This window comes from Chrysoperla carnea, chromosome 3 (assembly GCF_905475395.1).
Source record: "Chrysoperla carnea chromosome 3, inChrCarn1.1, whole genome shotgun sequence".
NCBI lineage: Eukaryota > Metazoa > Arthropoda > Insecta > Neuroptera > Chrysopidae > Chrysoperla > Chrysoperla carnea.
In genome coordinates this window covers 20,727,768-20,741,009 of record NC_058339.1, presented here as the reverse complement: position 1 = coordinate 20,741,009, position 13,242 = coordinate 20,727,768, and the positions used below count along the sequence as shown (strand labels likewise).

Below are 13,242 nucleotides of genomic sequence, written 5' to 3'. Positions count from 1 at the left end.
AAGAAAAGTGAAGATGGTTTTGGAAAATCTTTAGTAATACGCAAAATATGAACGTTTGAAACTCATAATTAAATAAGGAGGAAGATACTTTAAAAGTGACGTCATTGTTGAGTATTACCATGAACATCTTCGTTTTTAATCAAATTTTGTTATGGAATCAAGTCTACTTTTACATTTTTGTGGGTAATGTGGCAAATTCGATATCAGTAATTTCCATAATTACATCGCTTTACATATTTATCCATGATCAAGTAGAACATTTCTTGTTTTATTTCAGCATATTTTGATTTCTATGTTTATAGAACAATTAATTATTCTATCATGAATTTATTAACATGCATTATTAAATTATACATCGTTTTTTTAAATAATTGGTAAAGAATCAATTGGTTACCCATTTTTTTGTAAAATTATTTTTTCTTTTTTCCCTTTTTGTCTGTTTTATCTTGTTTCTCTTTTTTGTCTTTGCCGTCTTTCTTATCTTTTTTATCCTTTTTATCTTTTTTATCAGCACCTCTCTTTTTCGGTGCATGTGGAAATAAATCTACAGGTTCTGTTGGAGGTGGATCCATTTTGAAACCTGAAAAATAAAAAATAAATAACTATATCTATTATTTTACGAAAAAACTTCTACAACTGACAAAAATCCAAATTTTTTTGTTTTAACTTTGGCCAAAATCGAAACTTTCTTTAATGGTTATAATCATTTATTGCATATCGCTTCAAAACAAAACGAGTTTGATAAAAATACGATTCTAATAGTTGAATTTGGAAACTTAAATTAAAACTGTGACACCTATTTTTTCATAAAACTGGTAGAATTTATTAGTAAATAAAATTATCGCTTCTTAAGATCAGAGTAATATCTAAGAAGATAAAATTGCATATGCAACAATAGGGACGACAAAAACCAAACTAATCTAATTATAGAAACTTGTTTTAGCCGCGGTACACACCATGTTTGACATCTTCCAAAAATTTTGCAGTCACATAATCTTCCACTAATATTGGTTGGTTTATCTTACTAGATTTACCGACTGCTGATGTTGTTTGGGTTTTTAAATTCACTTGCCGTGGCCTAAAAATTTTACCAGATGATGAAATATGTAAGCTAACTTTTCTTTTAAGTCCTTTTTTATCTAAAATAAATCTTTTAATCAAAGACAATCGTATTGTTTATATTGATCATCATCAGTTTCATTTGGGCCGTCGTCAAAAATGGCATACATAGTTCTTGATTTACTTAGCAATCGAAATGTTTGGAATGAAACATAGTCATATATTTGCAAAATTCGGCTATCAGAATATTGCCAGTATAAACGTAGCGAAAGTAATTGTTGAGAAGTTAAATGTTCCTTAGGTATTTTTGGTACTGGTTGTAAATTTGTTGGTTCCGGAAGTATTATTGAAAAAGGTGGAAAGATTTCTAAAGTTTTACGATTAAATTTTATTGTGTTAACAGTTTCGTGCATTTCGGTTATTTAAAACTAAAAATTTATCTTGCTTATGTACATCTACTGACAGGGAATCGAAATTGTGTGTCGCTACGATATTATGAAAATCAACAATTTTGTCTGCCACAAAATTTGGTTGTAGTTCGACAGTTTTCCGCTATGCATAGTCCTTAAGTTAAACATTAGATGGCAGTTTTTTTATAAAATTCATTTCTATGCTTAGTTTGCTCAATTTAAACCAGAGGTCAGGACTTATATAAAAACTTGCTATAAAATAAATAGTACGAATTGATATATTATTCAAAGCATGAATTCAAAGTAGACAAAGATTTTAATTATACAGTTAAGCAGGGTCGGATTTAAGGGAGGTTTTCCGAAATATCGCAATATTTGGATCGATTTTAGTCCGTATCTCAAAAACTATTCAACTAGTCAACAAATGCACCCGATTTTTGAACTTTTTGGGTCAAAATTACCTTATAAACTGAGTTTTATCGAAATTGGAGATAAAAAAATTTTTTCGTTTTTCTGCAATTTTTTTAAGGGGTACCCCTTTGAAAAAATCGAAAAAAAATATTTTGTTCTGGAATTTGATGAAACTCGGTTTATGGGGTAATTTTGATCCAAAAAGTATAAAAATCCGGTTAATTTAATGATTGGATGCAGAGTTTCTGAGATATCGCAATATTTGGATCGATTTTAGTCCGTATCTCAAAATCTATTCGACTAGCCAACAAATGCACCCCATTTTTGTTCTTTTTGGGTCAAAATTACCTTATAAACTAAGTTTTATCGATATTGGAGATGAAAAAATTTTTTCGATTTTTTGCAATTTTTTTAAGGGAAAAAATCGAGAAAATTGGAAAAAAATATTTTGTTCTGGAATTTGATGAAATTCGGTTTGTGGGGTAATTTTGATCCAAAAAGTATAAAAATCCGGTTAATTTAATGATTGGACCTATAGAATGTTACAATGCCAGCGATCATCATGGGCAAAACGTCATTTTCAAAATGGCTAAAGAAAAAATTTAAATCCCTAAAATTGTGAACAAAAGGGAGGATAAGTTAGGGTCTTTGTTTTAAAAAGGAGAAATTGCCCAGCAAAGCAGGTGGGTATCTGCTAGTCAATATATATTATATAGCAACAGCAAATAAAACATAAGTTATAAATAAAACAATATTAATTAAATTATTTGATAATATAACACATTTGTAATGACTTTGAAATCGATTAAATTAAAAAAAACCATTGTTATTCATGACACTTTTTTGGTGAGAAGTAATTCAACATGACAAAAGTCGTACCTGTAAGACCAATAAAAAATCAAAAAAATGAAAGTGGTTGTTTAATTTGTGCAATTAAAATTGAAATGTATTTAATAAATATTTTAGGATTAATGCCATATAAATTTATTTGCAAACATATGAATCCAAAAATCAATAAAAATCAATTTCATTACTTAAAATATTCATATTATATAAATGTTTATATAATCATGTTAATATGTTTAGGAATTTATGTTGAATTTATTGAAATTTCAAAAATATTCTCAAAACAAAATTATATAAAAATTTTATATAAATTAACACAAATATTCTGCTTTTTATTTGCAATATTATGTTATATTATGTCATTATTACAATCAATAACAATGATCAATAATTTTAATTTATTAAAATCAACAATAAGTAAAAATCAAACAATATTTACAAAAATATCAGAAAATAATATTAAAAAACATATGTGGATATCATTAATTTTATCATTTTTATATTCAATTTATCCAATAATTGAATTAATTTATTGTTATTATTTTTATAATCGTGATATTGATTTTCAAGAAATTTTTATTAGTTTTATAACAATGTTAAGTTTATTTGCTGTAAATAATAAATTAATATTATTTAATTTTTTTTATTTAATTTATAATAATTTATTTGATAACTTAAACAAAGAATTAATCACATTTTTAAATAGAAAAAAGAAAAATAATATTTCAACAGTATCAAATAATATTAATATATTATTAAATAAATTGGAATTTAAGTATACAACAATAAAAACGGTAATACCTATTTATGGAAACAATAAAAATTATGGAGAGATGTCCAATGAAAATTCACTTAAATTTATTGCAAAATATCATAAATTATATTTAAATTTAATAACAAATATTCGTTATTATAATAATTCACATGATCCACAAATGTTAATACTTTTTGGTTTTTGTATTATTTATATATCGATTAATGGTTATATTGGTATTGCAAATTTAATGAAACCAATTTTACCAGAATATTCAATTGGATGTGCAGTTATGGTTTTATTTAATGGAATATTTATTACGTATTTCTTTTATTGTGTGGATCAACCAACTAATACTGTAAGTATTTGTAATATAAGTATTTGTAATATAATACTGCCCATACTGCATTTTCCAAAATAGAAAGTATCCGGATGACCAAGCTTTGCTCGTAACTTTTTTCCAAGCCAAAAGTTTTCGAGATAAAACGACATTTTCGAAAAATAAAACCTAGCTAGAAGGATTTTTCGCCCCCAAAACCCCCTGCATGCTAAATTTGATGAAAATCGTTGGTGCCGTTTCCGAGATAAAACGACGTTTTCTGAAAACGAAACCTAGCTTGATCGATTTGTCACCCCAAAAACCCCCTGTATACTAAATTTGATGATTGAACTAAGTTCATTGATTTATCGTGGTTTCAGGTAGACGATTTACGAGAATACATCTTTAAATATCCGTTCACTAACTTAAGCAAAGATGAAGCTGTTGTCGTAAGTAATCTTCGATTTAAAGTAGTCTTAGTGACCAAACCTTAAAAAAGTATTATTGGAGTAATTCCAAAATTTTCAGATGGAATTGTTTGTGTTGTCTATGTATGATGCACCCCCAATACTTTCTGCGTCGCAAGTTTTCACCTGTACATCCGATATGTATTTTGCTGTAAGAAAAATTTATCGAATGTATCTCTTTAACTCAATTTGCAGATTAATTTACAATCCATCATTTTCAGGTCTTAGGATCAATATTAACGTATGTTATAATGGCGTTACAATTCAAGTTAGCTGAATAATTTACAATAAGTATAATTTGTTACTAAAGTTAATTATTTATACAAACTATAACGTAAAACACCATTGTAAAATAACAATATACAATATAGGAAGAGTCAAATTTTTGACTCAATAACAATATTAGAATAGATAGAATCCTGAATCATAAAAAGTTTGTTTTTGTGTCCGAAAGATTCCGTTGAAAAAATAAATTAAAATTACTACTATTTGTATTATTATTTACTTATTACTTTCATCAAGTTTGATGAAATTTCATATGATTCACTAATTTTTAGCTTTTTATTTCGTTGATTTCGGAAAAATTATAATAAAAAATGAAATTTATGTACGGTTCTCCTCTACAAAACAAAACAAATTATAGATAAAGTAATTACGAAAGTCGATTTCGAATTACTAATTCATTATTATTAATGTAATTAAATCGAATGTCTAAAAATCGAATACCATAAATCTCATTACAAACTTACATTCCATATTATTCGCCCACAAATGAAAAACACAACATGAAAAACAAATTTCAAAATGGTTGTATCATTTGTCCAATGAAATACTTCATAAAATATGGCAATTTTCATGGAATGATATTATATGATTATAAATGTTCACACGTAAACAAAAGTGTGAAACAAAAGTGTACAATTACATTTTCATATATTTATTTGATAATAAATATATTACAAGTACTTTTACTATGTATCGAATCAATTAATTTATTTATCGAGTTTTTAGATTCATATTATGAATTACAATCATTTTCCAATATAATCGTCATCAATAATTTAGCAAAGACACTATTTAATTCATATTGTGGATTTGTAATTATCAGTTCAGTAATTTTAAGACAAATTGAAAAACAATATATGCAACAAATTATTGAATTATTAAAATCATCGAATGTAATCTTGTTTACAAAAAAATCTGAACAAAAATTACGGCATATTTTCAACACCATTACATTCAGTGGGTTAATTCTTATGATGTTCATTGTAATGTTACAAGTATATAACGTATTCTTCACGACCTCAGTAAATTCACATAAGAATCAGGCAGGTAAGCAATGTCCTTTGTTTTTTAGTGTCTAATAAAAATATGGTACAAATTTTCTATTGATATGGATTTCTATGGATATTTTAATTCTATATTCTTGAAACCTGTTAGAGCTAGGTTAATTTTGACAACAAATTTGAAAAGTGTGGCCCAAATTTTGTAGGATTACATACTTGGTTTATCAAAATTGCATAAAATTTGGATGTGATAAGGCAAAATTAATTTTTTTGGATTCTGATGACGTCATAAAGTTAAAAAATTCGATTTTTTTTATAACAAAGGCAAATTTGATTCAATCTTTTTTTAATTTTTTTTGAAACCCACTAATTTTGGGTCATTCTTTTCAGTTGTGATGTCAGTTTTTTGCTAGCTATCACTTATTTGCTTAATTCGGAGACCAGGAAACCACATTATTGAAATTTATTAGAGCTAGGTTAATTTTGATCACAAATTTGAAAAGTATGGCTCAAATTTAGTAGGATTACATACTTGGTTTATCAAAATTGAACAAAATTTGGATGTGATAGAGCAAAATTAATATTTTTGGATTCTGATTTTCGTCTAATTTTCTCAAGTTCTTATCGAACCTTCTCTCAAAATTTGAAATGTAGTTCTCAAATATTTTCATACATTCTTTTTTTGTGAACGTCCTTACGATGAATTTTTTTGTACGTAGACATTCAAAGGTGATTCCTGTGAAATATGTACAACTTTTGTTATGAAGCTTTTATTTCTAGTGAAATTGATACTCTTCAAACTGTTTTTTGTTGAGTATTTTGCATAAATTTTCATATTTACAATCAAAGGCTATCTGAGAATTCTTTTGAGCTTCGGACTTTACAATCATTATTTGATTTAAGAATATGGCCTAATAAATTGCAAACTGACTACTATATTTTCAGATTCGAACTTTACAACTATTTTGCATGTGGTTTGTTTTACATTATCATTATCTGCTACATTTATTCGTGTTGGTTCGTTTATGGTATACATAATTATTTATCGATTAATGCTAATTGATTTTACCGATCAAGTTGAATATTATATTGAACAAATTAATTTAAAACATAATAATAAAATATTAACAACATTAAATCGATTAGAATTTAATTATGCTACAGTTAAATCAATACTAATTGTGGAACAAGAGAATATTAAACAAAATGAAATATTAAATCAAATATTATCATTTCATAATTTGTATAATGAAATAATGGTGAATATAAAATATTTTAATGATACATCCGATCCAAACTTTTATTATTTTCTAACATCGGCCATGTTGTTCGCATCGATATACTTTTACTTATGTACTGTCAGTTTTATTGATAATTTACATTGGAGTTTTATTAGTATTTTAGTGGTTCTAGGTGTAATGTGTTTAATTTATGTTGGGCTTGTTATTAAGTGTTGCGAAAATTTATTGATTGAAGTAAGGACTTATTTTGGATACTATAATATATTATAAATTATTTTCAATGCATTTTGTATTTAGGGGCGAACTTTAAAGGATTATTTGTTTTCATCGAATTTTTCATATTTGAATGTGGATGAACTTGCAGCAGTAAGTATTGTACTATACTACACCATTGACTTACAAATACCATTTTTTTAAAGCAATGTGTGTGATTGAACCAAGAGCGCACTGAAGGGAGTGTACGACAGGGCAGAATTCTTAGACATTGTTTAGACTCTTCTGAAAAAAAATCAGGTCCTTAAAAAAACTGGCCCCATTTAAAGAAGACTAATAAAACACCAAACACCTTTAACAAAGAGCAACAAGACTGATAATGTTTCCATGAAGACTTAAATACAGCTCATGATATTCTTACGAAGCCAAAACGTCTTACGATCAGATCAACTCAGAGTATTTTTACGAAGACTAAGATAACTCATAGCCTTGCTAAAAGATTGTGAATTATGCTAAAATTTCTAAAGAAATCGTGAGCTGTAATAGTTTTCGTAGGAACGTTATTAGTTAATATAAAGTATTTATACGACTTTTTGAATTACTTATGTCAGTCTTAATAATTAGTTATTTTTCCAGATTGAAAATTTTATCTTGTCCATGCACGACAATCAACCGATTTTAAATGTTTCTAATATTATGCCATGCAGATCTTCAATGACAGTTCAGGTACTGTTACTAATATCAGACGTTAATACTTATATAAAAAAAAACACAATTATCCCAAGGTTTAAATTTTTATTTCTGTCGACAATCCCTAAAACTACCTATCATTTTTTTTATAGATTATGGCAACTATGTTTACATACATATTAATGGCGTTACAATTTCGCTACGCAATACGGTAATTACAACCGAATAATTTAAGAGAAGCCCGAAAAGAAACAGAGACCGATGGTGTGAATAATGAACCGATATATTATATCAGTATGCTCTTTTATGAAATGATTTCCAATTGAAATATTCGCAAATTTGATAGTAATAGCCTGTATTAAAGGATTTGATTCCCTATCATTATGGACTTATAAATCTCTTGAACTTGAATACACTTCCAACTATTCGAACCAGTATGAAATATATTAATTGAAGTATTCGTGGGCGAATCAAAATTTAATGGTTATAATATTTATAAAATGTAAATATGACTTCAATTTATTATTATTCATATTTTGTAATTTAATTTTTATTTAAATATAAATGAAAAATAATCGATTTTAAAAGTGTGTTAATATACAATCTTAAGAAAAAATAAAAAATGCTTATAAATGTAATATATTTGAGAATTTATTACAATTTCAAATATACTCAAAAATAATAAAAAAGTTCATTACGTCATTGTTCATAACGTTCATTGCGTCACTTTGATTCCGTAACATCAAATAACAGTATTCCTGAGTGAGTTTTAGTCGGATATCAATACAATTATGAGTTATTCTGCGGGCTCTTAATATCCTCAATTAAAATATAAGTTTTTCAAAGAAATAACATAATAGAAAAAGCCTTCAATAAACTTCTACTCATATGGAACTGGCATACTAGCTTCAAACATTTGAAATAAATACAATTCTGGTGACGATATTATTCTTATTTTACAAAATAAAAATTTGGTGGAAGCGATGGGAAAATTTTTTGGAACTGTAGGTCACCAAAAAACGACATGTAGGTCACCTAAGAAACTAAAACTTTTTCAATCGATTCAGCTTGCCATGAAGTTAAAGCTAACAGAGATATTTTAAAGTAAGTATAATAAAATTTTTATGTTATGTCACTATAATAATCCTGATCAAACCAAACGTAATGTACGCACATATTGGTTTGACTACTAAATCAAAAGGATGTTTTTTTTAAACTAATACTAAAATTAATTCAAACAGTAAAAACTAAAAGTAGCTTTAAAAATAATTTTTTTTAACAAATCAAACAAATATATTACTAATTAATAGCTTAATTAGTAATATAATTAGACTTAAAACTAATTAATACCTTAAATTTTCTGGAAAATATCTTCTAAATAAAAAAATTAAGCTCTACATTTATAATGTACCAAGGTACAAAGAAATATTATTCCTACCGAGTGTCCCACGACAAATTTCCTTCTTTTTTTTTTCAAACAGTAATGCTCATTTTGTAGAAAAATGCAAAGGTTGATATATCTAACAAAGTTGCGAAGGTTGACATATCCGTGCCGCATGCCGTTACCGTGCAAAGTTGATCACGAATGTTGAACTCAGTTCGTGTATATCACCTTATTTATATTACAGATAATAATGTGTATTATTTGTATTGAAAACTTATAAAACACAGCAGGACATTTCTTATAATCAAAAATAAATCTAATAGCATGTATCACAGAAAGGTGTTCATTTTGCCGCTTAACTGTTTTGAGTTATACACTTCTTCTCATACATTATTGTTAATATTTATATACAATAATTATCTTTACAAATAAGTCTTTTGCAAGCTTTTATTTTGTTGTATACAATACATACATTTTGAATAATATAATTTTATCATATATATTCGCACCGTGCGTGAGTTTTATTGGAGGCGTTTCCATGGTAACGATAAACTACTTTAATTATAGAATTGTATGGATGCATATATAATTGTATGGATTGCATTTATGACTTACATTAAAAATTTAATATTATTGTCTCACAAATTTAAATAAATAATTATGATAATTTACATTTGAAAAATAATATTTATGCAATTTGATTTCTTATTTTCACAATTTTTAATGCATTAAGTTTAATTAATTAGTGCTTTTCATTAATTTAAATTTGACATTTTCTATAATATTAACATGCAAAGAATTGCAAATTAGTCATAACAGCCTCCTTTATCGCCAAAATTTTTCACTGGAAGCGCTGACATCGATTTTATTGTCCCTACCATGATTACGCACACAACGAATAGGTAGATGTAATGAAATTATACAATAATTCACCAACAGATATCCTGGTGGTATTTGGGAAAAAAATGATGCTATAAATAAATAACATAATACTTGCATGTGCATTATGAGAAATCAAAAATATTAATGGTCATTAAATTAGCATAATACTTATATGGGAAAGGAATGCAAAAAGGACCATTGAAGAAAACTGCAATGAATAAATTAATAAAATTACGAATTAATAAAGATTTCGAAGAACTCTTAATTTTGGGACAATGTTCTAGAAATAGTTTTTATACTCAGGGGTATAAAAAATATATATATAGTGTGACCTTTTTACATTTCAGTTGAAAATACGTTTTATTTTCAAATGGAAATAGAATATTTTGAATTTGCTTTTCACCTTCAGGTTTATTTAAAATTCAACTAAAGATTAGTTCATTTTTGGGAATTGGACCATGCTTAGAAACTAGTAGTCAAGTAAATTTATACAAAGTATTTAAACAGTTGTTGTGTTGGTTGTTACAATTTTCAGCTCAAATAATTTCAAAATTTACATGGCAATGAAACCATACATAACATTAAATAATTTACCGATCTTACACGTATATAGGTACTATTATTCTTAAATACTTTCTCTGAGAAATAAAATTCTCTTATCGTGAGAATATTTTTTATGATAAAAAAATAACCGTTTTTGATATCATTGAAAATAATATTAAAATTGATAAAAAACAATGTTATTGATAATGGATTTTAAAGTTGGTTCATAAAACATATAAAAATCTATAATAAATGTCAAGAGAATTATACCAAAATGGATCATTTCAAAAATAAAATTATTTTATATGGTTGTGTTATGTGTGCGTTATCAAAAATAATAAGAATTTGTGATTCGATCTATGTAGTTTGTAAGCATTTATTTGTTTTAACATGACAGTTTTTAAGATAAATACGGAAATTTATTATAATTTAAAAAATATCATTTTGTGTGTTTTGAAGGATAGACAAATATTATTATTCAAGAAATAAATTTGTTGATTTTATTTATATACAGGGTGGATCATTTAAAAATAAAAAAAAAAAATTCTTGTAGGATAAGTAAAATATAGAGCTGGCCAAACTGGGCACCACCATGGCTCCCACTCAAGTAAAGCTTGCGAGGATGCCATACCAAGAAGGTCTTAACAGATTAGGAGATAATCTGAAAAACCAACAATTAAAGGCATGGACTAGCTACGAGGGATGGCGAATCGCCAAAAGCCTGTTGGGTGAAGGAAACTCGCTCGATAACGGAGCCGAGGAGATCTTGAAACTAAACAGAGCTGATATTAGAGTCATCGTAGAATTACTCACAGGACATGATCACCTGAACAAGTTCCAACATCAGATTGGAAAAAGACAATTTCCCGTGTGTGACAGATGCGGAGAAAATTCAGAAGAAACATCGATCCACTTTCTCTGTTACTGCCCGGCGCTCATACAGCAGTGAAGGAAATGGTTTGGTCCTGTCATAGTCGAACCAGAAGAAATTAGGAAACTCAGCGCTAGCCAAATCCTGGATTTCAGTACATCAGTTGGTTATAATAGCCACTGAAAAGCGTAGCGGGGATATAGTACAAGGGTCTATTTGCCTAGGTGGTCTGAATCATTGCTTCGAGGCCCGATGCTCGAGCATGGCCCGCTAACCTCCATACTAGGGAGTTTCCATAGTAACGACGCATTGCTTTATTAATATAATTGTATGGATGCACATGTAAGTCTATGGATTGTATGTATGTTTTAAATTGAATTTTAATACTATTTCCTCCACCCAGTATGCTCCCTGTCAATATCAGAAATTGAATAAAAGTTATGTTTTCATGTAAAGTGCCCTTTTTTATGAGGAACAATTTTCTGATTTGAAATATCTTTTCTATCTTTTGCCAGTCAAGTGCTTGAGGAGATTTTTAGAGGACATTGAAGGATATGGACGAATTTATGATGTACATTTTTGTTTGAAATTTTTTCCCTGAATTTTAGTTACCCTATAACAATTTTCCAATTATCGTTGAAAGGGGACATTCTGTGTATGTGCTGTTATTTTCAAATTATGTAGGTGTTCAGAGTATGGAATGATCGTGAATTAGAGACATCACATTTGGTATTAATACAAACTTTATGTTTGTGGGCTTTTTGGTTACTTCTAAATTATAGAAAATTGAACCAAGCTACTAAAAAATTTAAGCAACATTTCTACGAACTATGCTACGAAATCTGCTACGAACGTTCAATATGTTCCATTACAGTCACGACATCTTTCGGTTTATGTGTTCTTCAAAACAGTAAAAAAAAAAGTTTTAGTTCAAATAGAGCCAAATTGAGGTATTAGTCTCATCGCTGCAAAACTGACAGCAAATAATCGAAACACCATATTTTTGAATTTTGTTATTGTTATTGCAGATTTCACTGGCAGACAGCAGGTGACAGTGTGATTAAAATTTTACAAATGGTTTATAATTAGTGTTGGTAACTGCTCGGGCCTGGCCCGACAGTGACGGGCTTAGAATGTTTTGCCGGGCAGCTGGGTTTTTGAAAATTTTCCCGGCCACATCATGAATACGATTACGAAATATCAAATTGTATTAATCACATTGTATTTGTTCATTACATTTAATAATTTTTAAAAAAATTTAATCACTTCTTCTTGATGATGAGAGTACTGACTACGAAAGAAACATGTTTTGTATACTTTTCTACATAAGTATGTGGTTTCGTTTTAAAAAATTTCGTATTCATTGTTATTCGTATTAAAGATTTTTATTGATAATATTATGCAGCTTTCATAAAATAAAATCTTGTACAGAAATTATTAGGTGCTATTTCAATATATTTGGAGATGATTATCTGAATTATAAGATCATGTATTTTTATTTCGAATATTCAATAAAATTTTGTTTCGAAGATTATATAAAGTGTGTTCATTTCAAAAGTATCCACCTTTAATAACTCTTGATCTGATGTGATTATTGTTTTGAGTGAAAACACGTCGCTTTGGATATCGTGGGTGGAATTCAAAAATTGTGCCTGAAGAATTTTAGGTTTAATCCCTTAAACCCTGGCTATCCCAACTTTGAAATTGGGATAGCCAGGGCACCCCCTACCATGTGATACATCATTGAAAAGGGCATAAAATTCTCTCTTCAACCATGATAAAAAAATGAAATCGCACAAAAGAGCCACGAATTTGAGTAGTATAAGGATTGGAACCTCGGCCCATTATTGGGGCAAAATAGAATAT

At 27.7% G+C, this 13,242-nt stretch overlaps 1 protein-coding gene across 1 annotated transcript; it reads right to left on the bottom strand.

Moving 5' to 3' along the window:
* Positions 1–410: 410 nt before the first annotated feature.
* On the bottom strand, positions 411–1,472 carry LOC123295917. The gene is made up of 3 exons (XM_044877379.1): positions 1,244–1,472; positions 957–1,139; positions 411–580 (listed from the first exon to the last, which is right to left on the bottom strand). The coding sequence occupies exons 1-3, from the start codon at positions 1,470–1,472 to the stop codon at positions 411–413; spliced, it is 582 nt and encodes a 193-aa protein (XP_044733314.1).
* Positions 1,473–13,242: the final 11,770 nt, after the last annotated feature.

Bases quoted from the DNA above. Each gene is read 5' to 3' on its own strand.
- LOC123295917 (XM_044877379.1), bottom strand. From the start codon at position 1,472: ATGCACGAAACTGTTAACACAATAAAATTTAATCGTAAAACTTTAGAA. The intron at 1,140-1,243 runs GTAAATCAAGAA...GATTTATTTTAG, and splicing joins CCAAACATTTCGATTGCTAA to ATAAAAAAGGACTTAAAAGA. The intron at 581-956 runs GTGTGTACCGCG...TTTATTTTTCAG, and splicing joins TTTGGAAGATGTCAAACATG to GTTTCAAAATGGATCCACCT.